Here is a 26,010-nt window from a genome sequence, read left to right on the forward strand (position 1 = left end):
CCTATATTTTAAAAACAGTTATATGACTATTCAGATTGTGTTTCTTGGTAAGTTTTGGTACTTTGTTTTTTTAAAATGGCTCTATTTCATCTAAGTTTCTAAACTTCTCGGTGTAGAATTGTTCATAGTAATTCCATCTAAGTTCCTAAACTTCTGGGTATAGAATTGTTCATAGTTATTCCTTATTATTATTTTAATACCTGCAAAGACTCCATGCTTCACTCCTAATATTAGTTGGTGTTTTTTATTTTTTGGGGGGGGTACCAGGAATTGAACTCAGGGGCACTCAACCACTGAGCCACATTCTCAGCCCTATTTTGTATTTTATTTAGAGACAGGGTCTCACTGAGTTGCTTAGCGCCTTGCCATTGCTGACGCTGGTTTTGAACTTGAGATTCTCCTGTCTCAGCTTCCCTAGCCACTGGGATTACAGGCGTGTGCCAACACACCCGGCTACCTAATATTAGTTTTGTTTGGTTTTCGGTTCTAGGGATCAAACCCAAGGCATCATGTATGCTAGGAAAGAGCTCTCATCCCCAGTCCTTTTTTCTTTTTCTTTTTTAATAATTTTTAGATAGGGTCTTGAGAAGTTGTCCAGGCTGGCCTTAAACTTTTGTGTCCCTCCTGTCTTACCTTCCCAAGTAGCTGGGATTATAAGTAGTAAGTTGTGTGCCACCTGTGCCCCACTCTAATACTGGTTTTAAGCTCAACTTTTTCTTAGTATAGCTAGTGGTTTATCAATTTTACAGATCATTTCAAAGTTTTACTGATTCTCTACTAGTTTTCCATTTTCTATTTCATTATTTTTAATACTTCTTTCCTTCTGTTTATTTTGTTCCTTCAGTTTAAGATGGACTCTTAACCAAAGGATGTGAAACATTTTTTTTTTTGTATCTGAGGCTATGTTTCCCTCTATGAACTCTGTCAGTTGCATGCATCTCACAAATCTGGATATGGTATACCTTTACCTGAATTCCACCCAAGGCTGTATCTTCATTTTCATTTGACCCAAGACAAATTTTCTTGGGTTTTCTCTTTGACTTATGGGTTAATTAAAAGTATGTTCTTCAATTTCCCCATATTTTTGTGTATTTACAAGATATTTCTACTATTCCTTCTTAGTTTAATTCTGTTTTGGTACAAAAAAAATTATACATGATTTTAATTCTTTGAAAGGCTTTAAAATTTGTTTTATGACTCAAAAAATGACCTACTTCAGTGATATGAATTTTAGGTTAGACACATACATACAGGATTGTTACAGCTTTTTTGGAAGATGAAGTTTTTATTGTTATATAACTTCCTCTTTATTAGAAATTTACTTTTTCTGATGCATATTTCAGATTAATAATACAATTCCAGCTTTCTTTTGATTAATGTTAGCATTGCATCTCTTTCTATCCTTCTAATCTGTACTGCAATAATTTAAAATGGACTTCTTATAGATGGCATATAGTTAGTTCTTGTTCTCAAACAATCTGCCTTTTAATTGGTATGATCAGATAATTCGTATTTTAGGATTATGGTTGGTTTTAGGCCTATTATTAGATTTCTTCTTGTTCCCTCTGTGTTCTGTTCCTATCTCCCCCTTTTCTATAGGATTATCTAAATATTTGGTATTTCACTTTGCCTTATCTACGAGCTTAATCAATTTTAGTGGCTCCTGCAGGGATTAAAATATTCATACCTAACTTTCCACATTATATTTACAATCAATATTTTACCTGGCACATGAGCCACTCAGAGGTAAGTCTAGGTCTGTTCATTGGTTTATATCATAGTTCAGTTCTGGAAGCTTTGGCTATGCTTCTTTGGGTCTGTTCCAAGCATACACAGCTTCCTGGTGAGCCTGGGAGTAATGTCAGTTCACAAACAGTTATAAGAACCTCTTTCTCCAGCTCTCTTCTCTCCAGTTTCCCCTACATGCTGTGGCTCTCAGGAGCCCTTCTTTCTGATTCCTCTGGCCAAAAAGATGAGTCTCTCTTCAGGTTTTATGTTCCAAAGTTGTTAGAAAGTTTCATATAATTGGGGCTGCTATTTGGCACAAGCAGCAAAAGAGAAAGAGTAAAAACAAAAATAATGGCAAGGCCCCTCAACTCTTCAGACATCAGAGGCCCCATTCCTGGCTCCTCCAGCCAAAGTAAAGCGGCCAAATGGGCCCATCATCCTAATGTCATAACAATGATTATACAAAAATGTATTTGATTCAAAGAAAACCAAATAACTTAAAACTTTTACAGATGAAAAGATGGAAATTCTGAAACTTTTCCTCACATCCCCCTCAAAGACCACAAAAACCTCCGCTGTCATTATGTAATTCCATAAATTTGGGACTATAATTGACTGAAATAGAACAAGTAGAAAAGCCCAAACTAGGCCACAGTTAAGAAGATAAACTCTACTTTTAACCTGTTTTTTCTCTCACAATACCAGAAAGACAAAAACAGATTCCATTCTAAAATCGGCTCTTTCAAAGTACTTCCTTAGTAGTAATGCAAAATTTGCCACTACTTATATATCTTCTGAAAATAATTATAATTGGGCTGGGGATGTGGCTCAAGTGGTAGCGCGCTCGCCGGGCATGCGTGCAGCCCGGGTTCGATCCTCAGCACCACATACCAACAAAGATGTTGTGTCCGCCGAGAACTAAAAAAAAATAAATACTAAAAATTCTCTCTCTCTCTCTCTCTCCTCTCTCACTCTCTCTTAAAAAAAAAAAAAAATTATAATTTATCAGTTGTATTTTGCCTGACACAAAGATTCAAGAACTAAAGTGGACAGGCATTCTGCCTTATAGACAAATAAATAACATTAAATAATGTGCTACAAGTTTCTGCAAAGGGCTAATGATCTCCAGTTAAACAAGGGGATTTTGGTCTCTGAAAGATATGGTGAAATAGGACAAGAAAAAAATGTTTAATCTCTGATGAATTCACAAATAAGTTTTAAGTATATGCTGGGCAAAATAAAGCTCCCCCCCAAAAGAATATTAAAGATGTGCCTTAGATTAAGGACTCTGAAATGCAGAAATTATCCCAGGTTAATCAAGTAGGCCCTACTTAATCACATGATTCTCTAAAAGTCAACAGCTTTTCCCAGAGTGGAGTCTAGTGTTAGAGTACATGTGATTATGAAAGATGGGAAAGAGTGATGCAATGGTACTCGCTTTGAAGATGAAGGAAGGAAGTCATCAGTCATGGAATGTGGGTAGCCTCCAAAAGCCAGAAAAACAAGGAAATATATTTTCCCCTACAGTGTCCAGAAAAAAATATGTAGACCTGCCAATATCTTACCTGACTAAGACGTGGGTCAGACTGCTAAACTACGGAATTGTAAGATTAAAAAAAATGTGCTATTTTAAACCACTAAATTTGTGGTAATTTATAACAGTAATGTTAAAACTAGGACAAAGTAAACAGACATTTTCATTATCATTACAAAAAAGTTAATAATACTTTTGTTCACTTTGGCCAGCTTAATAACCAGATAAAAGCATATGCAAGGAATATTCAATAAAGTGATATGGCCAGAATGAAAATTTTTCATGTCAAGTCAGTAATCTGTTCTTATTTGAACTCATGGTTCTTATCCAGCTTTAAATATTTGTTTTAATATTTTCCCTTAAATAGAGCAAATAAATAAATATGGTTAAATCAAGAGATGGCAGAGCAGGACTGGGGATGTGGCTCAAGCGGTAGCGCGCTTGCCTGGCATGCATGCAGCCTGGGTTCGATCCTCAGTACCACATACAAACAAAGATGTGTGTCCACCGAAAACTGAAAAATAAATATTGAAATTCCCTCTCTTTCTCTTTCTTTAAAAACAAAAAAAGAGAGAGATGGCAGAGCTAATCGAGGTCAAATCTTATTCACAAGTACCATTACTAAGTCTAAGGAAATACATTTTTAAGAGTCAACAGCTAATGGTAAATTCCAGCAGATATAGGAAACCAATAAGATGACAAACACTGAGCAACATTATGAAGAATAAGAAGAAAGATCAAGGTCACAGATACCACTCAAGAAAATGTCTCTTCCAAGTATGTTCTATGTTATTTGACAAAAACACAATCGTATGCCCAATTTATTTTAAGTTAAGCTTTCCATCTAATTACCATAACTACATGTCTAACTACTCCTTAAAGTAGCATTTCTGAGACTGGTGAATTACTCCCATCCTAATTACTTCATGAGTGGTTTTAGCCTTTTGAATAGTCACCAGTCACATCTGATGTTTGTGCATTAACAATACCCAAATTTATTGTCTAATTTCATTTTTTTCCCGAAAAAAGTATATGCCCAAATCAGAATAAACTTTTCTGAAATCTAAGAACTGTATTTCTCTACATCTATTGCCCCTAGCAGACATATAATATATAATTAAAGAGGTAGCCACACAGACAGTTTTAGATCTGGGTCACTGAGTCAGTTATTTAAGCTCCATGATTCACCATATCCTCATCTATATGTTGGGACTAAAAAATATATACGTAAGAGTTTACAAGGGGAAAAATAAACAATTTCAAAAGTTCATTAAAGCATCAGTTATAAACTAAATACACAATGAAGTATAAATATTACTATAATTATAGCCTAAGTCTCAAAAGGACTATAATATAAAAATCTACAAATATTGGAACAGGAAATTAAGGGAAGACCCAATATATAGTCTTCTCGAAGGAGCAAACAACTATTTTAAACCATCGTATTTGACAAAGAATCGTATGCCCAATTTGTCATCTGTAATCACAATTAATTACTGAACACCCTTAATTACAAGACTCCCTGACTTAGCAGCTGATTCCAGATCTAGGGTGGAATACATACAAGATAAACCTGAGACATCTTATTGTGTGAGAGAGCAAAAAACCAATCAAAGATCAAGTAAAGTGATTTATTTATTTGGGCACCAATCTGAATGAACTGCCACTGGTCAAAGATATTACGATATGAGTATCAAACTATAACAACTTCAAGAGATAAAAACACATCAATTATATGAAATTCCATTAACCTGGCACCCATACAACCAAAACACAAAATTAATCTCATGGGCCATCTATGGAGGCTACCAGGACACCAACTTTTTATTTTGAAAACTAATAAAAAGAAGTAAAGAATTAAGCACTTATTCTGGATTTCATGTATGAACAGTATTTCAGGAAGTTTTTCTTTAGAGTCTAGCTAATTCGATGCAGAAGAAATGACAAAATTAGATTACCAGTCAATAATTCCTAAGTAATACAGGATATAAAATCACCAATTAGGCATTAAAAGTCTTAGGTTAAAAACTCAATGAAGGCCAGGCGCTGTTGCACACACCTGTAATCCCAGCACCTCAGGAGGCTGAGACAGGGAGATTGCAAGTTCAAAGCCAGCCTCAGCAAAGTGAGGCACTAAGCAACTCAGTGAGACCCTCTCTCTAAATAAAATACAAAACAGGGCTGGGGACATGGCTCAGTGGTCGAGTGCCCCTAAGTTCAGTCCCCAGTACCAAAAAAAAAAAAAAAAGTCAATGAGGGCTGGGCAGAGCGGCACATACCTGTAATTCTAATTACTTCAGAGGCTGAGACAGGAGGATTATAAATTTGAGTCCAGCCTCCTTAATTTAGCAAGATCCTGTCTCAAAATAATAAAAAAGGAATGGGAGGGAGCTCAATGATAATGGGCCTAGGTTCAATCCCCAGTAACAGAGAAAAAAAAAGAGTCAATGCCTCAATGCACTAATCAATCTTGACGTCACTGTAAGAGAGACAGCCTGATTACATGTCCCCTTAACAGGAGGCAAGAGAAATACACAGCATCAGTAGGAAGCAACCAAATCACTGGATTTAGGAAATTACAAGAGACAGAGAAGTATATTTGCCAACATCAGACACAATTAGACAAGTCCAGAATGAGAAATTCTAAAGAATTATCTAGTATTATCCACAAATAAATGGCAAACTGAAATTAGAGAGTAGAATGAAGGTGATGTTAGTGAGACAAATATATCAATCAAATGTAATCTGTAGATCTTATCTGGATCCAGGTGTGAACTATTTGTAAAAGATAAGTGGAAAATATTAAAATATGGAGAGAAAAATCAGATATAAAAAAATTGTTTTGCTAAATGTCACAACATATACTCTATTTATGATAAAATGTATCCATCGTCTGTTAGATACAGAAACTAAAATATCTATGAGTTAAGGGAAAAAAAGGAGGGGGGGGGGGACCTATCTGGGATTCCCTTTTAAGTATTCCAGGACAAAAAAGGAGGCAGAAGGGTATAACGCAACAATGGAAAATATTGATAATTACTGAAACGTGTTGTCAGGTACTCATTTTATTATATCTCTATTTTTGTTTGGGAGGGTTATTTATAGAAATGCCATCATTTACACATAAATTTTTGACCTAATAAAGAAACCATCTTAGGCTCAGGTGGTGGCTGAGAGGTGAAGCGCTGGCCTAGCATGCCTGAGGCACTGGGTTCTATCCACAGCACCACATAATTATAAAAATAAAGATATTGTGTCCACCTATAATTAAAAAATAGACATTTAAAATAAATAAAGAAGCCATCTTCCTAAGGAATGAAAATACATTATGTATTCCTCATGTTAAAACTTTTTCACAACATTTCACAGGAATTTTCCTTCTGATTCAATTCTGTTCTCCTTAACATTGTAAGGACATAACTGCATGAGAGAAGCTGCCAAACTATTCAGCTGATTAAGTGTACAACTTACCCTGAGCTTGTAGAAGTTTAAGGGTAGCTTCGGCTCTGGCTCTGGCTTCTCTCTGGGATTTAGTTAAAAGCTTCCCTTCTTTTTTTAAACGTTCTTTTCTTTCTTTTTCTTTTTGTTTTTTCCTTTCTCTTTTTTCTTGTTCCAATCGCTCCTGTGAAAGAATACATATCAGATAAAAATTGTATTAGCTAAAAGAACTGTAAACTTTAAAGTAAATAACTCAATAAACAAAGTTCTTTAGATAAATGCAAAGTACTACTGGGAGATTCTGAATGAAAATGTTGTACATACACTATTATCAATTAACATCAGAGGAGCTTACTGTCAATAATACATTAGCAACCTTTGTCTCTACATGAGGAAATCAAAGGTAGGATTTTTTTTTCTTTTCATAACATTATCTATAACAAAACATTAGTATAACTAAATTGCTATACAAATAGCAATCTTAGAAACTGGAGATACTGAATAGAGAGATTTTAAGTAAAATATAACATTGATGTTGCAAACTTCATGAAAAATATACCTCTTCTTTACGCTTTGCTTCTAATTCTTCCAGTCGTTTTATGCGTTCCTCCTCTTCCCTCTTCTGTCTTTCTTCTTCTTCTTTAAGTTTAGCCAGAGCTTCTTGCATAGCTTTTACAGTTGCTTTGCTAGGTCCTTTTTTCTTCTCCTTCTCTTTTTCTTCCTTTTCCGCCTTCTTTTTCTTTTTATCTTTTTTCTTTTTGTCTCCTTCATTGTCATCTACCAAAAAGAACAAAGATAAAATATTATTTTTTAAAAAAATGTTCTTTCCTATAGAGATAATGAACAAATCCTAGCTAGAGTTCAAAGACAATAATGGGCCAAGACAATAATGGGCTAGATGTGTGTGATCAAAGCATCCTGAGGGGGCTGGGGATATATAGCTCAGTTGGTAGAGCGCTTGTCTCACATGCACAAGGCCCTGGATTCAATTCCCAGCACCACAAAATAAATAAGTATCCGTGTGTGTGTGTGTGTGTGTGTGTGTGTGTGTGTCCTGAGCACCTGAATATTTAGAACAGCTCAATATAACCTGCAGTTGGTTTGCTGATGTGCCTACAATGCTGGTGTTGGTCTGAGCTATCCTAGTAAATATGAGAAGACAGAAGGATTCTGGTGGTAGCAGCAGGAGGGCAATATTGTAACTCAGGTTTCTCTTACACCATGGTACCTGGGCCAAGTGGCTGGCACATGTAGGATGCTTGTCTGAAGTTCTAAAGAACAGAATGAACTAAATACCATTTAAGTTCTTTAGCTAGTTTCACTTTTACAAGATGAGGATGATGATAATTATGTCTACTTTAAGGGACTATTAAAAGAATAAAATATAAAAATATACATAATTATACTCCAAAAAACCTAATGAGTTTAAAAAGTTCTGAAGTTTTCAAGGTGTTTCTCCTCAAAAAAATTCAAGAAATAAAAACTTCAGTGGTTAAAAATTTTTCCACTGCATGTTTTGAAATCTAAAGAAAAACTATTCTAAATTTTAAGAATAAAGTGCTTCTATGTAAATCATTTGATCTTTAGCTATTTTTTCCTCTAGGTAAGTGAAGGAAATTGAGTAGAATGTTTTTCTTTTTTTTTTTTTTTAATATTTATTTTTTAGTTCTCGGCGGACACAACATCTTTGTTGGTATGTGGTGCTGAGGATCGAACCCGGGCCGCACGCATGCCAGGCGAGCGCGCTACCGCTTGAGCCACATCCCCAGCCCCTATAATGTTTTTCTTAACTGGTTCTAGTATTAAAATGTGCTTCATTACTGTTTACATGACGTTAACTAATTTTAGTATTTTAATTTTACTTTTTTATTTCACAGACCATACTGCTTTTACAGACAGGAAAGGATTTAAAGATATCTGACACTGAGTTTTCAGAATAAAGTTTTCTTCAGCAATTTAAACAGTCTATTAACAGCAAAAAATAGTTCTTACAACAAAATTCTATAAAACCACCCATCTGGGAAAATAGACCATTTGAAAGACATTTTATGCTATATATGTAAATGCATAACAATGAAAACCAAGCAAAAAGTTGTTAGGGTTTTTTTGTTTGTTTTTTGACGTGCTGGGGTTTGAACCCATGATCTCTGCACTCTAGGCAAGTGTTCTATTACTGAGCTAGACTTGCAGCCCAACCTGTCTTCCTTAAATATATGCTACGTTGCCCAGGCTGGCCTTGAATTCCAAAGTACAAGCAATCCTCCTGCCTCAGCCTCTAAGTAGCTAGAATTTTGAGTGTAGTAGAAGCTTGCTTCTTAGACATAATTTTTGAAAGGCTTCTTATTATTTAAAAAGTTCCTTTATAACCAAGGACAAATAACAAAATAACTCTAGGGCACAGTGATCACAAATTAGGGCTCGGTACAAATCAAAACATTTTTGTGCTTTCCCCTACTGCCCATATTACCAACCTTCAGCAGCTATGGGAGTCTCTCCTTTCTCCTCAGAGGTGGAGGTAGCTCCAGTGTCAAGAGACACTTTGGATTTTCCAGTGTCCTCTTCAGATTTCTTTTGAAATTCTCTTTGTTTACTCTGATCCTTTTTACCTGTTTCTAACTCTTCTTTTTCTTTCAGCTTCCTCAGTTTTGCTTTTTCTTCATCTCGTTTTTTTCGCTCTCGCTCTTTCTTCTCTGCTTTCTTTTGGGCCACTGTCTTAATCTTGAAGGAGGAGTCATCATCTTCATTCCCACTCTCTACATTAGGACCCGGCTTATTTTTTTGATTTTTTTTCTGTCCTTTTCTAGACTGCAAAAATTCATCTGATTCATTGCCACTTTCACCAGAAGAATTTACTCTGGAACGTGCTTTAATTTTTTTACTGTTATCCTCATCCTCCTCTGACCCATTCCATTTTTTATTTGATTTTTGAGCTTTCCCTTTAGCTTTTTTAGAAAGTTTATTACAGTCATCATCATCATCACTCCCAGAGTTCATTTCCACTTTTGGTTTTGCAGTCCTTTTTGATTTTGAATCTTTATCCTCTGATTCTGCACTATCATTATCATCAAAACTGTGTTTTTTGCCCTTCTGTCCTTTCTTCTTTTTATCTTGTTTTGAGGCAGATTCTTCTTCATTGTTTTCTGTTGGCTAAAAATTCCCATTGTTAGAAACATTAACATAATCATTTTCATTTTTTAAAAGTAACTAAGACCCCTCAGTCACATGCTTCACTAAGTACACATTTCTTAAAAATCTCTCAAAATAATTTCAAAATAAAGTTTCTTATTGTTTGTTTTCAACAAAACAACAAAAAAGCGTAACAAAGCACCAGAGGCTTGACTAGTCCTGAGATATCTCACTATATACACATTTTAAAATCTAGGTGCTCTGAAACAAGCACTAATCACCAGCCTACATTTATTAAATGGCACAGAAAACCTAAGGGAAAAACTTAGTTTCCCATTCTTTGAGACTTAAATAAATTCAAAGGATAAAAAGAAAATATAGAAAATTAAAGGTGGAGATGGAAGATGACATCCTATGTCCAAAAACGTACCAATTTTATTAGTAGGCAACATTCAACAAATACCTTTAGATTCACAAGTAACACATTTTTGTATCTGTGAAAGGTTTTAAAGTACATTATTCTTTCCTAAAATTTGTTTTCTCCCTTTGCATCAGATTTTATAAACTAATATATCTACATTTATACATTTCCAAATGCAGCTCCCAAAAACAGCACTGGAAGAACTAATGGAACATGAAACACAAATGGGTAAAATAATGTTTCACCTTCACAGCAGCAGTTTCTCTGTCAGCTTTGATGCCTTGAGCTTCCAAAGACAATTCTTCCAGTTCCTTCAGAATATCATCTTCACTAGAAAAAGAATACAACACATTTTGAAGCATTTGAATAGTTTATTAAGTGAATCCAGTGCCAAAACCAACAAAAATCAAATGTATTCAAATATACTTACTCAAAGTCCTGCTTCTTTTTATCTTTTTTCTTTTTCCCCTTTGACTTTTGAGGTTCCTGCTCCTTGGCAGCACCAGCTCCTTCTATTTCTGCAGCCAAGGCATCAAGATCAATGTCATCCTTGGCACTTAAATGAAAACAAAGAAGACCTAAATATTACTCAAGAGCAAATAATCTATCACAGTCACACAAAAATTTTTATTATTTGAACTTCTTTCATGCACTGGCAGCAAAATGAGAAAATACTCAACAAGTTCTTTTCATGACAACACAAGTATCACGAGTACTTATCAGCCTCCTTGCATCCACTTCAATAAAGTGGCTGGGTTATATGGAATTCAGAAAGAGTTATAAGAGCTCAAAAATAAAAATCTAAGTAATCAGGCATAGTAGTGCACAGTTGTAATCCCAGGGACTCAGGAGGTTAAGGTAGGAGTATTACAAGATTGAGACCAGACTTGGCAACTTAGCAAGACCCTGTGTCAAAATTAAAAAGGGCTGGGGGTATAGCACAGTGGTAGAGTATACCTTGGATTCAATCCCCACTACCACAAAAATAAATAAATAAATAAAATTTAAGTAATAATAATAATAAAAAAAACTTCCACAGATATTAAAGTTTTGTTTGTCTAAATGGAAAAATTTATAAAACAGAAAACTTTAAGGATACCATAGGTACTGTCTTGACTATCATCAACATCAAAATACCTGGACTTTGTACATTTTTATTTAGGATAGCAGAAACTACAGAGCTAGAAGAAACTTCAAATATCATCTAGTCTATTGTCTCATTTACCAACAGAAATACTCAAAAATTTAATGCCTTGAGGAAAATGACTACACTTTTAAATCTACACTGAATTAGCAATGATTCACAAAATAAAATCCAAAATCCAGATCCAAACACGTTCTGAACCTTTCACATTCCTGGTTTCATTTCTGGCTCCATTCCTTAATATCCTCATCTACTAATATTACTTGGGGTATCCAAACTACATTCCAGTTAAAACTTAAAGAAAATCAAGGAAGTCAGTCTGAGATAGTCAAGCAAAAAAGGTAGAAAAATTCTAAAGAATGACACAATAAGAAACCAAAGAACTCATGAAATAGATGAATGTCTTGCATGAAGATGCTTTATTCTGATAAAGATAAGTTCCTAAATGTTGAGGAACCAAAATAGCTAATAACAACTTGGGGGTGGCAGAGGATGAAATGAGAGAAATTACTTTACCAGATTTCAAACCTGACAAACAGCACACTTCAACCAAATAACCAAAGCAACACATCAGGAACTCAAGCCCAATTCTGATTATACTCCCTTCTCTGGAAAATAGGAAATAATCTAATTTCTGAATTATTTGCTCAAAATTTCAGTTACAAAACTAAGCAAATATAATATGATGTACTCTAATAGCTTCTGAAATATTCTTTCAGTGAGCACCAACTTTCTATGGTTACATGACAAAGCAAAAGACTTAGTCAACTGAAGAACAAAGTTGGAAAACTCATTACCCAATACTAAGACGTACAATAAAGCTATTACCAAGACACAGTGGCAATAGCTTTATTGTATTACCAAGACACAGTGATGAGAAAGAACATACATGGACCAATGGTATGAAAAGCCCCAAAACAGACCCACACCAATGCTATCTGATCTGTGACAAAGGAGAAAATTAAGTAGGAAAAAATAGCCCTTTTGCCATATGGTGCTTGTACTGGTTGTCCATGTGCCAAAAACCACCAGCACCATGAACAAGAAAAACTCCACAAAATTTGTTTGTTGATCTTGCATTTGGCAATGAGGTTTTAAATAAAACACAAAAAGCAAAAATCATGAAAGATAAAAAGGATAACTTAAACTCATTAAAATCAAAAAATGTCTGCTCTGAGAAGGATACTGGTAAGAAAATGAAAAGACTAACCACAGACTGGGAGAAACACATGCAAAATACTATGCTTACATGTACTAAGACTTGTACATACTAAGAATTATATCCAAAATATACAAAAGAACTCTTAAAACTCAAGAAGAACCCAATTAAAATATGGGTAAAAGATCTGAATAATTATCTTGCAAAAATGATACACATATGACAAAAGAAAAAAGTGAATGAAAAAAAGTTCCATATCATCTGTCATTAGGGAAGTGCAAATTAAATCAAGGAACCAGCATTTCTTACCTATTGAAATGGTTAAAATCCAAGAAACTGACAATACCAACTGCTGGTAAGAATGCAAAAGTAGCTGATTACAGGATACAGACAAGGTAAGACTGAAATATCTTGTAGTGTCAGAAAGTAAGAAAGTAATTAAACAAAACCAAGAAAAGTCATGCGCCCACATACTTGTGTACACACATACACACGATGTTGAGAATATGACAAAGGGATATATAAACCAACTGAAAGAGCTTCCAAGACAAAGGAAGCAATTGATTAATTAATTCGTTAGTTAATTAACTAGAGCAACAAATTAAATAATGTAATATTAAATTGTAGTTAAAAATAGTATCTACAATTACAAAATAATATCCAAAAGTTCATATTGATAAATGGCTGAATAAATTAGGAAGAGACAATCTGTGTGGAGGCTAAATAAATTATGTAGAACTCCAACCTTAAAGAGGTACAATATAATTTCACACTCCTAAATTCTGAACTATGCACCATGACTTCCTACCAAAGAGTACAAAATGGAAAGAGAAATTTTACAATGTAGAAACCTGACAAACAGCACACTTCAACCAAATAACCAACATCAATATCAATAACAGGTTGAAATCTGAGAAACTATCACACACAAGATGAGTCTGAGAAATGACTACTCTAAATGTAACGTGATACCCTATATGGGAATCTTTGAACAGATATAGGACAGTAAGTTAAAAAATAAAGAAATCTATACAAAGTATTCATTTCAGTTAATATATAATTTTCCTTAGTTGTAACAAGTATACCAAGCTAATATGTTAATAGACAAGGAAAGTGGATATGAGGTATAGGGGACTCAGTACTATTGCCACAACTTTTCTGTAATTCTAAAAATGAGTACTTTTTAAAAAGTGAAGGGGGGAAACCCATCATTTATATTCAATCCTAAGAAAATAAAATATTCAAGTTTAACAAAATATGTACAGGACGTATATGTTGAAACTTACAAAATACTGACGTAAGAAACCTAAGATAGAAACAAATGAAAAGATAACAATCCTCCCCCATGACATACAGGTTTAATAACAATCCCAATGAAAACTCCAGCAAGATATTTAGGATGTAACAAATACAAGATTACTCTAAAATTTATACAGAAAGGCAAAGGAACCAAAATAGCTAAAAACAACTTGGGAGTGGCAGAGGATGAATGAGAAATTACTTTACCAGATTTCAAGGCTATATATATAACTATAATAGCAAACTGTGGTACTGGTACAGGGATAGATACAAATCTACAGAAAAGAGAAACCAAAATTAGCCCCAGAAAAGTATGGCCAACTGTTTGTTTTTTTTTTTTTTTTAAGTTGTAGATGGACACAATACCTTTTTTAAATTTATCTTTCTGTGGTCCTGATGATCAAACCCAGGCCTCACATATGCAAGACAAGCACTCTACTACTGAGCCACAACCCCAGTCCCCCAACTGATATTTTATGAGTACAAAATACAAAAGAAGTTAAATGTAAAAAGAATAACTATTCCAAAGAGCATGCTGGTACAAGCTGCACCTCTCCTACAATTAAAAAACAAAACAAAACAAAACAAAAAAACCTCAATCTCATTTCTCACACCAGAGTGAAAATTTAAGTGAAAAGCATAAAAACATAAAACTTTTAGGAAAGATACAAAATGTTTAGGATCTAGAAACAGGCAAGAGTTAAGACTTGAAATTAAAAGCCCAATTAAAAAAAAGATCCCTATCACAATTAAAAACTGTTGCTGTTGGAAAGATCATACAAAGGGAATGAAAAAACAAGCTTCAGAGTAGGAGAAATATTTAAAGACCACCTCTCTGAAAAAGGACTAATATCTAGAATGTATTTTTAAAACTTTCAAAACTCGACAATAACAATTCAAACAACCTAACAGAAAATGGACAAAAGGCAAGAAAAGGCATTCCACTGAAGAGGATATATAGATGCCAAACAAAAGACATCATTAGCCATTTGGGAAATGCAAATCAAAACCACAGTGGAATAATACTACACAATCAGATACCACCCTTCCAAACAGAGGTAATAATCAATGCTGGTAAGGATGTAGAGGAACTGGATTACTCATATAATACTGCTAGAAATGTAAAAAGGAAGTGCCACTCTGGAATAATCCATCCACTTTTTATAAAACTAAAAATGTACTAAACATACAACCCAGCAACTGCAGTCTTTCACATTTATCCCTAAGTAACAAAAATTTATGTTTACAGAGATACTCGTAGAAAAACTTTTGTGGCAGTTTAATATACAACAGTCAAAAAAACAGAATACAACCCAGGTGTCCCACAAAAGGCAAATGGCTGAATAAGCTGTGGTTCATTCCCATTCTGTGGAATATTATTCAGCAATAAAATGGAAGTATAAACTATGGATATATGTAAGAATTTGACTGGAAATAAAGAGAATTAGGCTGCAGAGGAAAATCCCAAAAGGTTACACACATACAGAATTCCATTTATATGATACTTTTGAAAGTACAAAACTTTACAAATGTAGGACAAATATGCGGTTACCACGGGTTAAGGACAGGCAGGGGAAGGATATGCAGCAGGGAGATGAGTGTGGTAACCAATGAACAACATAACAGATCCTTGCTGTGATGTTCTGCATCTTGACTATGGCAATACAGTTCTACACATGTGATGATAATGTATAGAATACACACACACACGGCATAAATGAAACCAAGCAAATCTGAAGGTAACCAGTGGATTTCATTAATGTTGAAGTCTGGGTTATGATACTCTAGTCCAATTTTGCAAGATGTTACCATTGGGGGAAATCATTATTAAAATTGCATGCAACTCCCAATGATCTCCAAATAAAAGATGATTTTTTTTTAAAAAGACACTGCTAACAAAATGAAAAGGCATGCTGCAGACCAAAGAAAACATATACAACACATGTATGTTATGATGAATTTGTTTTTAATATATAAAGAACTCCTTAGAAACCTATATCAAAAAATAACACATACTTAAACACTTAACCAATGAGATGCAAAAATGGCAAATAAACATGTAATAATAAGATGATCAGTGCAACTAATAAGAAAATATAAATTAAAACCACAATGAGATGTCATATGCAGACACAAGAATGACTAAAATTAAAGACTGATAATACCAAGTGCTCAGATAGAATGTGGAACAAGTGAAATTCTTGCACATCCCCGGAAGGAATGCAAAAAGGTACAGCCACTTTGGAAGATACCACTTCTTAAAGTTAAACATACATTTATCATATGATCCAGCAATCCCACTCCTAGGCATTTACCTAAGAGAAAAATGTGTCCACACACAAACTTGTACTCAAATGTTCACTATATTCATAACCACAAAAAAGATGGAAACAACCAAAATATTCATCTACCAGATAATTTATAAACAAACTACTATATATCTGCACAATGGAATACTACATAATGATAAAAGAACTAATGCTACCTGCATTAAAGCAGGTGAATCTGAACGGCATCATACTAAGCCAAAGACTACATACTCTATCATCTACGTATATGAATTTCTAGAAAAGGCAAACTTAGCAAAAAACAAACAGAAAGTCCCAAAACTATAGTAACTACTGGCTAAAAGCCCTGCTGTATAGAAAGGATCACTTACATAGAGTCATGAGAGAACACTTGGGATAATGGAAATAGTCTATTGATCATCACACTGTACATGTTTAACTCACTGCACACTTAGAAGTTTATGAACTTTGACAATCATACTTCAAAAATTGTTTCATTTGAATTTCCAGTAGTACTATAAAAATGGATAAGAAACAAATACAGAAAGTATTTTAAGAGTTTACTAAAAACAGTTAAGATTAAAATTCTGTAGGTCTAATGTAAGTTATGGAAATAATAAATCTTTACTCTTTTCTGGTAATTTAGTATACCATGTGTTAAAATAATGTAACTACAAAGGAAACTTTTTAAAAACATGATATCCATTAATTATGTGCAGGCATATATTCAACTTTGGTGTTTGGCTTTTGGAAAAATTAAATAAAAATCATATCTAAAAATTAAAAAAAGAACGGAATGGGGTGTAGCTCATTAGTACGACGCTTTTTTCTAAACAGTGTTTGAGGTCCCTGGGTTCAATCCCCAACACCAAAAAAGTAAAACAATAACAGCAATAATTTTGAGAACAATATAGCATAAAGTATTTTAAAGATACATGGAATTCCAAATAGAAAAATTTCATTATATGATGGGCATTTTCTATTGAAAAACCATCTAATGAATGTGAATTTAGTCTTGAAATATAAAAAAATTCAACTCCTTTCCAAATTATCGCACAATTCAAAACCCCTAAATTTCTAAGACTCTCTTTTTTTTTTTTTGGCGGTGGGGGGTGGGTACCAGTGATTGAACTCAGGGACACTTGACCACTGAGCCAAATCCCTAACCTTAATTTGTATTTTATTTATAGACAAGGTCTCACTGAGTTGCTTAGCCCCTCGATTGCTGAGGCTAGCTTTGAACTCTAAATCCTCGTGCCTTAGATCCCAAACTGCTAGGATTACTAAAAACAGTTAATATTAAAATTATGAAGGTCAAATATAAATCATCATTTTATATCTTCCATATCAGTAGAAGATGGAAACAACTCAAATATTTACTTACCAGATAATTTATAAACAAATTACTATATATCTGCACAATGGAATACTACACAGTGGTAAAAAGAACTAATGCTAAGTGCACTAAATGATGATGTCATCATTTATCATGCGCTACCATACCCAGCTCTAAGACTCTTACCAGCTTCTCTAGTGCTTCTTAACCAGCTGTAGAGATTTTATTTATTTTTAATATTTTTTAGTTGTAAATGATCTTTTTTTTTTAATATTTTGTTTTTTAGTTCTCGGCGGACACAACATCTTTGTTGGTATGTGGTGCTGAGGATCGAACCCGGGCCGCACGCATACCAGGCCAGCGCGCTACCACTTGAGCCACATCCCCAGCCCAATCTTTTATTTTATTATTTATATGTGGTACTCTCACAACAGTACAACAAGATCAAATGCAGGGCCTCACACATGCCAGGCAAGTGCTTGACCACTGAGCCACAACTCCAGGCCCTCAGCTGTAGAGATTTTAAAACCTGACTCAAATGCCTATGACACTGAGACTTGAGGGTCTCTGTCTACTCCCCTTTAATGTGGGGACTCTGATTGCTTTATCAATAGATAATAGGTCAGGAATGATGTTCCAATTTCTGGGCCTATGCCTTAAACCAGCAGCTCTACTGTCTCTTGGGATGCTCACTGCCAACCTACTGTCCAGGCCACAGGGAAAGGTCAAATACAGGCTCCAGCAGACAGCTCCAGCAGAGGTACCAATGATCAGAAGTGAAGAACAGACTGAGGAAACCCGTAAGATGATCCCATTACAATCACCACCTGACTGTGACCAAAGAGACCCCAAGCAAGATCTACCTAATTAAGCTCAACCAACATCGAGAGCCATGAAAAGAGAGTGATTTTTATTGTTTTAAGCCATTAAGATTGAGATGACTTGTTATGACACAATAATTTTAATTTAATTCCCAGTTCCATAAAGGAGGGACCTCAAAATCAAGTTTTAAAAAAAGGTATCAGAAAAATTAATTGAGCTTTTGCTAATACAGGAATGCTCAACTCAAAATCCACATGGGTGCAGTGGCATGCACCTACAGTCCCAGCTACTCAGGAGGGTGAGACAGGAGGACTGCTGGAGCCTTAGTCTGGGCAACATGGTGAGAATCCTTCAAAAAGAAAAGAAAATAAAAAGAAAAAAATTCTATTACAGGGGACATTACATTTCTAGTGGAAATGGTTACTAGGTCCTGCTATTTAAAGTATAGTTTCAGAAGAAGCAGTTTAGGTGTAGTCTTGTAAAAAAGGCATCATCTTAGCCTCCATCCTAGCATCTCAGCCTCCATCCCAGATCTACTGACTCAAAATGTCCATTTAGAAGATCTCCAGGTAAACATAAAGTTTGAGTTGCAACTGATTTAGATTCAACATAGCAATATCATTCCTCACATTAATGTGGCAAGTTTAAACTTCACAAAATTTTATATTTGCTACTATCTAAGAATATTTTGAGCCAGGTGCAGTGGCATACACTTGTAGTCCCAGCTACTTGGGAGGCTGAAGTGGGAGGATCACTTGTGCCTTGAGTTCTAGACTCATATGAGCAAATCAGTGAAATCCCCATCTTAAAAAAATTTTTTTGGACTTTACAATTGCATAAGATATATACATAGTATGTTTATAAATATAGATTATGAAAAAATAAAAGTAATATACTGATGAAAATTTAGGTCAACATTCTCAATAAATACTTGAAGGATACAACTTATATCCTGGAATAACTAATCACAAAATAAACACTAACTTCAACTCATAATCTTTGTATTACACAGAAGTGAATCTGGTCCCTGATCACTGTTAAAAAGATGAGTTCAACCTAACTTACTTTGTACAATGCCTAGCATAACCAAATAAATATTAATAAAGATTTCATATAAATAACTACTCTCATGAGAGGGTAATTTTGAATAACCAACTTGCTAAACACCACCATCATTGGAAATGGTATACTTGTACAGAATTATTGACAATAGAGTAGCAACTGAAGTTCTTAGACACCCCTTGCTACTCAAAAGACCTAGAAACACAAATCATACTCCTGCTCCTTCCAATTTAACATGCTGTCCTCATATCAAATTTAATTAAAATTAAAATAATAAAGATGCCAAGTGTCCCAAATAACCAAATAAAACATAGTGGACTCCTAAATAAAACCAATTAAAAACATTTTAATAGAATATGGTTAAGTTCACCTATTACATTAAGAACAAGAAAATCCTAAGTCAGAAAACATCCAGAGCATTAACATGCCCACAGATATCTTAAATTGTCTTTACGTGTGACTCTAGAACATTCTAAGCACTTGTAAGACACAACATTAATGATGGCCAAACAGCTTGGAAAATACCTCACAATTGCCTAGATCTAGTTTAGAAATCCCTAAATAGCAATTCTCAAATTAGTACCCCAAATCTGGTTCAGAAATCTAAAACTAACTTGGGAGATCAAAATTATTTGCAAAATAATAATTTTTGAAGGGCACTGGTCTTTTTCATTCTCATATTCTCACAACAGTACAATGGAGTGTTTCTTCCAATGCCACACATATGTAATAATATTAGAGATCAAACGCACAAACAGAATCTAGTGATCTTCTTTTTAAACCGGACAGTAAATAGATTTGCAAAAATGTTTAACAATGTCACTCTTTCCAGGACTTTGTTGAAAATAAGATTTGGTATTAATTATATTAATATGTAATGTATTTTAATTTTTAAATAGGTATATTAAAAACTTCACTTTTAATATGCAGTGTGATAAGGATTCAAGAGATAACCACATGAACAAAAGCCCTTCCATTCATTAGTCATGTAAGAATGTAAGGGCCAAAAAGTTAGGAAACTATTATTCTAACTTAACCACTGACAGTTCCTTGTAAAACAATGCTCTGTCCAACAGAGATCAACTGCAAAGACTGCAATAAGTTGACAAGGATAAAGCACTGCTAAAGGGCAAGTAACACTAAAAGTGGCTAAATCAGCTTCACACAGAGATTCCCTGCATGGAAGGCTGGAGAGCTTACTACCAACAAGTGGGTAAGCTGCTTTCTTCTTCATTTATGGCAAAGTTAAGACTTTTTCCCTATTAAATTTTCTGAAGTTGTAACAGAAAAAAACTAAACTAAATGAATTTTCAGATTATGCATTTTTAACCTTAAAAAGATCCAAAGATATACAATATAAGTCTTTCAAGTAAATTCAAATATTGGCAAGTGAGAAATGAATACCTTTTTTTAATCTAGACTATCTAAACTACAGGTTGAATATCCTTTATCCAAAATGCTTGGGACCAAAAGTGGTTTTGGATTTCAGATTTTTCTAGGTTTTGGAATATTTGCATATACATAATGAGACATCTTAGGAATGGGACTCAAATTTAAACAAAATTAATTTGTTTCATGAGTATAACTTATACACGAGGCATGAAGGAATATTTTGTACAATATTTTTGGTGCACCTGCGTATTAATGAAGTCAGGTATGGAACATGCCACTGTGGCACCACATTTGTGCTTAAAGTTTCAGATTGAGCCTTCAGATTTCAGATTTTTTAGATTAGGAACCTTCAACTTGTACTTTCAATTTCCAGAGATCGTTCCCTCTCCAGAAATATGTATAGTGCCTCCTATAGACCCATTTCCTTTCAGAACATGGGTTCCTTAAGCATATCACCTTGTTTTCTATCACAGGGTCCCTGCTACACTGATCATACCTGACTAGGATAAAATGTCTAAGGCAATTATTTAAAGGTTAGGCAGCTATCTCAGATAAGGAGAACTCCCACTACAATGGAATTCATAAGTAGTTACAAGAGTATTATTTGTAGTGTAAAAAACCACAGCAATAAATAATCTGATGCTTAAACTACACAGAACTTTACTCAATCCCAAAAGATTCTCTAGGACCTGAGTGACAAGGTAACTGAGTATGGGATAAATGAAATAATTATCTTCCTCCCCTCTATTTTTAGGAGGGGAGTACATCTGGGAGACTTGGTGGGAGAAAGGTTATATCAATCTCATTAATTAAGGTAACATGCCAGATGCCTTATTATCTGAAAAATCTACCACACTTACTACCAACTTTAAATAGATCATTAAAAAAAAAAAAAAAGACCAGAATGAAGAATTGGTGAATAGGAAAAACTAGATAATACAAATCTTTTTTTCTCTGCACACATCATTTAGAGACCACCCAACATACTGTGTAAAAGGAAATAGTAGGACATCACTAGCGCATACAAATCTCCATAAGGTCTTCTCATGCAAACTGATGACTAAGAAGGATATGAGAATAAATGGAAATACTGCCTTATATTGTTTCATCTGTGCATACTGAATCCTATCCTTTGATTCATCAAAAGCTTCCCTAGTCCAGCCAGGGCGTCGAGAGGCACACCTATAGTCCCAGCAGCTCAAGAGGCAGAGGCAAGAGGATCCCAAGGAGTTCAAACCCAGCCTCAGCAAGGGCAAGGCACTCAGCAACTCTGTGAGACGCTATCTCTAAATAAAATTCAAAACAGGGGTGGGAATGTGGCTCAGTGGTTGAGTGCCTGAGTTCAATCCTGGGTCCAAAAAAAACAAAAAAAAATGCTTCCCTAGTCAACTGAAAAAAGGCAAGAAAACTTGCCAAACACCCTATCAGGAATCTCATTCCCCAAAAAATTACACAAGATAAACTAGAATTCTAGAACTTTTTTTTCTTTTGGCACCAGGGATTAAACCCAGAGGTGCTTAACCATGGAGCCACATTCCCAGCACTTTTTATTTTTACACAAGGTCTCACTCACTAAGTTGTTTAGGGCCTCACTAAATCACTGAGGCTGGCTTTGGACTTGCTGATCTTCCTGCCTCAGCCTCCCAAGCAGCTGGGACTACAGAGGCATGCACTACTGTGCCCAATTAGATCTTGGTCTTTAAACAAAGTTCTTGAATTCAAAAAATACTATAAATATGTCAGTCACTGATAAACATATGCTAAACAAACAAAATTAGATAAATCTGGGGTCCCGGCTCTGTGGTAGAACACTTGCCTAGCATGTGTGAGAACTTGTGTTTAATTGGAAATCAACACTGAGCAACTAAGAAGTTAAAAACAGTCATTAAACAGAGTTAAGAACACTCAAGAATTTATGAAAAGTGGCTTCACACCTTCCCTACTATGACAACTAATAAGCAGCTGCTCATTTTTGTACCCAGTTCCACCTGTCTAGAAACGTGTTTGGTTTAGGACAGCCCGGGAGAGGCAGGGAGGTGGAATACAGTAAAATCTTTAAACTGGGGATCTTCATACAAGTTTGATCAGATATATCTCATATCACAAAAAGAACAGTAACCTAAAATGGTATTTTCTCCTCCCAGACCTTCTACCTAGTCTGCATTCCTTTCCCTTTTATGAATATTCAAAATATTTTTGAAGGCAATGGCACACACCTGTAATCCTAGCTGCTCAGGAGGCTGAGGTAGGAGGATCACAAGTTCAAGGCCAGCCTTGGGAACTTAGTGAGAACCTGTTTCAAAATAAAGAATTATAGGGCTTGGGCTGGGGATGTGGCTCAAGCGGTAGCGCGCTCGTCTGGCATGCGTGAGGCCCGGGTTCGATCCTCAGCACCACATACAAACAAAGATGTTGTGTCCGTCGAGAACTAAAAAATAAATATTAAAAAATTCTCTCTCTCTCTCTTTAAAAAAAAAAAAAGAATTATAGGGCTAGGATTGTGGCTCAGTGGTAGAGTGTCCGTCTCTCCTGTGTGAGGCACTGGGTTCGATCCTCAGCACCACATAAAAATAAATAATTAAAGGTAGTGTTCCATCTACAACTTAAAAAAAATAAAAAGTGAAGAATTTTAAAAGGGGCTAGGGATATAGGTCAGTAGCAAGTTGCTTGCTCCGGGTTCAATCCCCAGAATCAACAAGAAAAACAAAACAAAATATCCTCCAAAAAAAAAAAAAAAAAAAAAAAGTACTGTTGGAATATACAAAGGGAAAAGACAAACTCCCAAAGTTGTAGAACTCACCTTCCTCCCACTCTTTAATATCTCATGTACAATACCAAAGTAAAAAACCAAGCCATTCTGGTCAAAAGAGTCCTTCCACAAAACCTCAGGATTTCTTAGGACAATTTGAAAGATACTCAAGCCCAAGAGTTCATGAAACAATAAAATAAACACACAAACTCCCATTCAGAGGGAACCCAATGCCACTCTTTCTATACTACTAAACCATTTAACAGGCTCTTTACAACATCCATGAAATCTTTTATAAATCAAATGAGACATTCACTTTTCCTTAAAAAAAAAAAACACCATAGATAAGAATACATATCTCACCTTCAAAATACATATTTTTCCCATTGCAAAAGAGCCTAGAAAGTAAAACCTGGAAACAGAATAACACAAACATGTTTTTTTTTAATCTAAACCTATGTACCTGTGTAATCCTGAGCCAAACAAATGAATGGAAAAACAATATTATAAGAAAATCATGGAAATTAGAAAACTGAATGAATATTGTATAATGTTTAAGAAATCGTTGTTAACATTCCTTAGGCTTGTCTACACTGTTGTTGTAGAGTATGTAGTTTCTGTGGTGGTCCCCCACACCCCAAGGATTCTTTCAGATACACCTGATGGATTTATAGATCAAAGGCCCAAAATCTGCTTTAGAATATCCAACAGGTGGATGAAACAGGATTGATCATGTGCTACTAAACGGCTCAAAACAGGTAACAAATATGTAAGTTTTATTATATTCATTTCTTTATTTTTTTGCATATTACTGAAACTTGTTCTCAGCAAGGAAAAAACGTATTCTATACATCAAAAAAAATTGTCAAACATACAGAAATTTTTCTCATTAAACCACCCAGAATTCTACTTATTTCTTCTTATTTATTCATCTTATTCAATTAGTAGTTAAGTTCTACTCTTTGTTGTCTTTTAATTCCACTCATGAGCTGGACAAGTGCTAAGGGAAGAAACAATCCAACTTAAAATAATCTTAACTTCAAGACCCCAACTTGAGTCAGAATGATGAGCTAGTACAGGTTTTGTTTTGTTTTTAATTTGCCTTACTCTCCCCCTAGTATTTAAACTAATTTGGGAGGACAGTGCACAAAGGTGTAAAGTAACAGATGGTTGTTCACTCCCAGGAAGCAAACTCTTACTGAAAAGATAAAAGAACTCAATCGGATGTGACACACAGAAATGTTCCAAAACATCTTCGGGTAAGTAACTCACAAACACCCTTAACTCACTCGCACCCCCAAAAGCCTTTTAAGTGATTAGAAAGCAGCGACCCTGGTGGTTTGTTTCACCTCCTCCTCCTCCTTTCTTAGGGGAGGTGCTAGAGAGCAAAGAAATGACCAAAAGACAGGCCGGAAGAAGGAAAACGAAAAGCACGGAGTTTGGACCGTCAACATTTAAAATAATATGAGAAATGTGTAAGAATTGAATTAGGTCAAGAAGGAGTGAACTGGCAGACCCCTCTCCGTAACTCCAACGTTCCTAAGCGGCTCAAAGAGTAGAAAAAGCTGGCGACACGTACACGGGGTTCGGACTCCCTCCTCCCCAAGTCTTCCCAGGTACAAAGGCAGAAAGAGAAACTTCCCGACCCTCGACAAGAGTAGCGCCGGCACCTCAACCCGGTCTGGGCCACGCAGGCCGGACCGCCCCCGGCCCAGGAAAGCTGCCCGATCCCCCCGCGCGCGACCAGAAACCCGCAAACGACCGCCCGGCTCCTCAGGCCGGGAACTTCTCTTTCCAGACCCGGTGAACGGCAGCGGTGGGACCGTGCCTCGGCAGGGAGGACCTGCCTGCCGCCGAGGCCCTCGCGCCCGCCCGGCCCTGGGGTCTTGAACCCGCGCCGCCTACTCGGCCCAGGCCCAGCGTCCCGCGAGCTCGTCGCGAGCCTAGACCGGGTCCGAGCCCGCGCCCGGCGGGACCCGCGCGCCCCAGAGCGGCGGCGGCGCTGCCATACGGACCCAGCCACTGCCTACCTGTCTTCGCTCTTGTTTTTCTGTTTCTTCCCCATCGCTTGTCAGAGGCGCTCGTGGCCCCTGCCCCTCTATTCGGCTAATCACAGACACACTGTCTCCCGTTCGACTTCGGTCTCGGCCTGGCTCCGTCCCCCGCCGCGCTGCCGCTTCTCGCACCCGGCTCTCCACAGACCCGCGCACTGGGACAGGGCACATATGGTGTAAGCTCTCAGTGCGCAAGCGCATCGCCCCGCTGCCTCGGCGTGGGGACGCAGGGCGCGGCTCATCGAGAGCTGCGCTTCGGGTAGAGCGTCGCCACTGGACCCTTCGGCCAGGCAGGAGCACGAGCGCCCTCTGCCGCAAGAATCAGCCGCGCACCGGCATCCTCACGGTTTCCAGGTTCTAGAACCCGGCGGGAGACAATAAGGCTGTTCACTCCCCACGTCAACTCCTTTTCGGCCAGGGAAAGCAGGATTGGCATTCGGTTCAGAAGCAAGCCAAGA

General features: G+C 36.1%; 1 protein-coding gene across 2 annotated transcripts in view; it reads right to left on the bottom strand.

The window, feature by feature from the left end:
* The window catches only part of Eif5b (eukaryotic translation initiation factor 5B), a 56,612-nt gene extending 30,880 nt beyond the window's left edge, over positions 1-25,732 (bottom strand). For both annotated transcript variants that reach the window (XM_026412583.2, XM_026412582.2), the window contains exons 1-6: positions 25,529-25,732; positions 10,678-10,803; positions 10,493-10,577; positions 9,172-9,847; positions 7,260-7,477; positions 6,734-6,884 (exon numbers count right to left, since the gene is read on the bottom strand). In XM_026412583.2, coding sequence (XP_026268368.2) covers positions 6,734-6,884; positions 7,260-7,477; positions 9,172-9,847; positions 10,493-10,577; positions 10,678-10,803; positions 25,529-25,563 — 1,291 coding nt within the window. In that variant the 5' untranslated portion in view covers positions 25,564-25,732. The remainder of the gene's footprint in view (positions 1-6,733; positions 6,885-7,259; positions 7,478-9,171; positions 9,848-10,492; positions 10,578-10,677; positions 10,804-25,528) is intronic.
* Positions 25,733-26,010: the final 278 nt, after the last annotated feature.

The sequence above is a fragment of the Urocitellus parryii genome, chromosome 12 (genome assembly GCF_045843805.1).
Source record: "Urocitellus parryii isolate mUroPar1 chromosome 12, mUroPar1.hap1, whole genome shotgun sequence".
In the NCBI taxonomy this organism is placed as follows: Eukaryota; Metazoa; Chordata; class Mammalia; order Rodentia; family Sciuridae; genus Urocitellus; species Urocitellus parryii.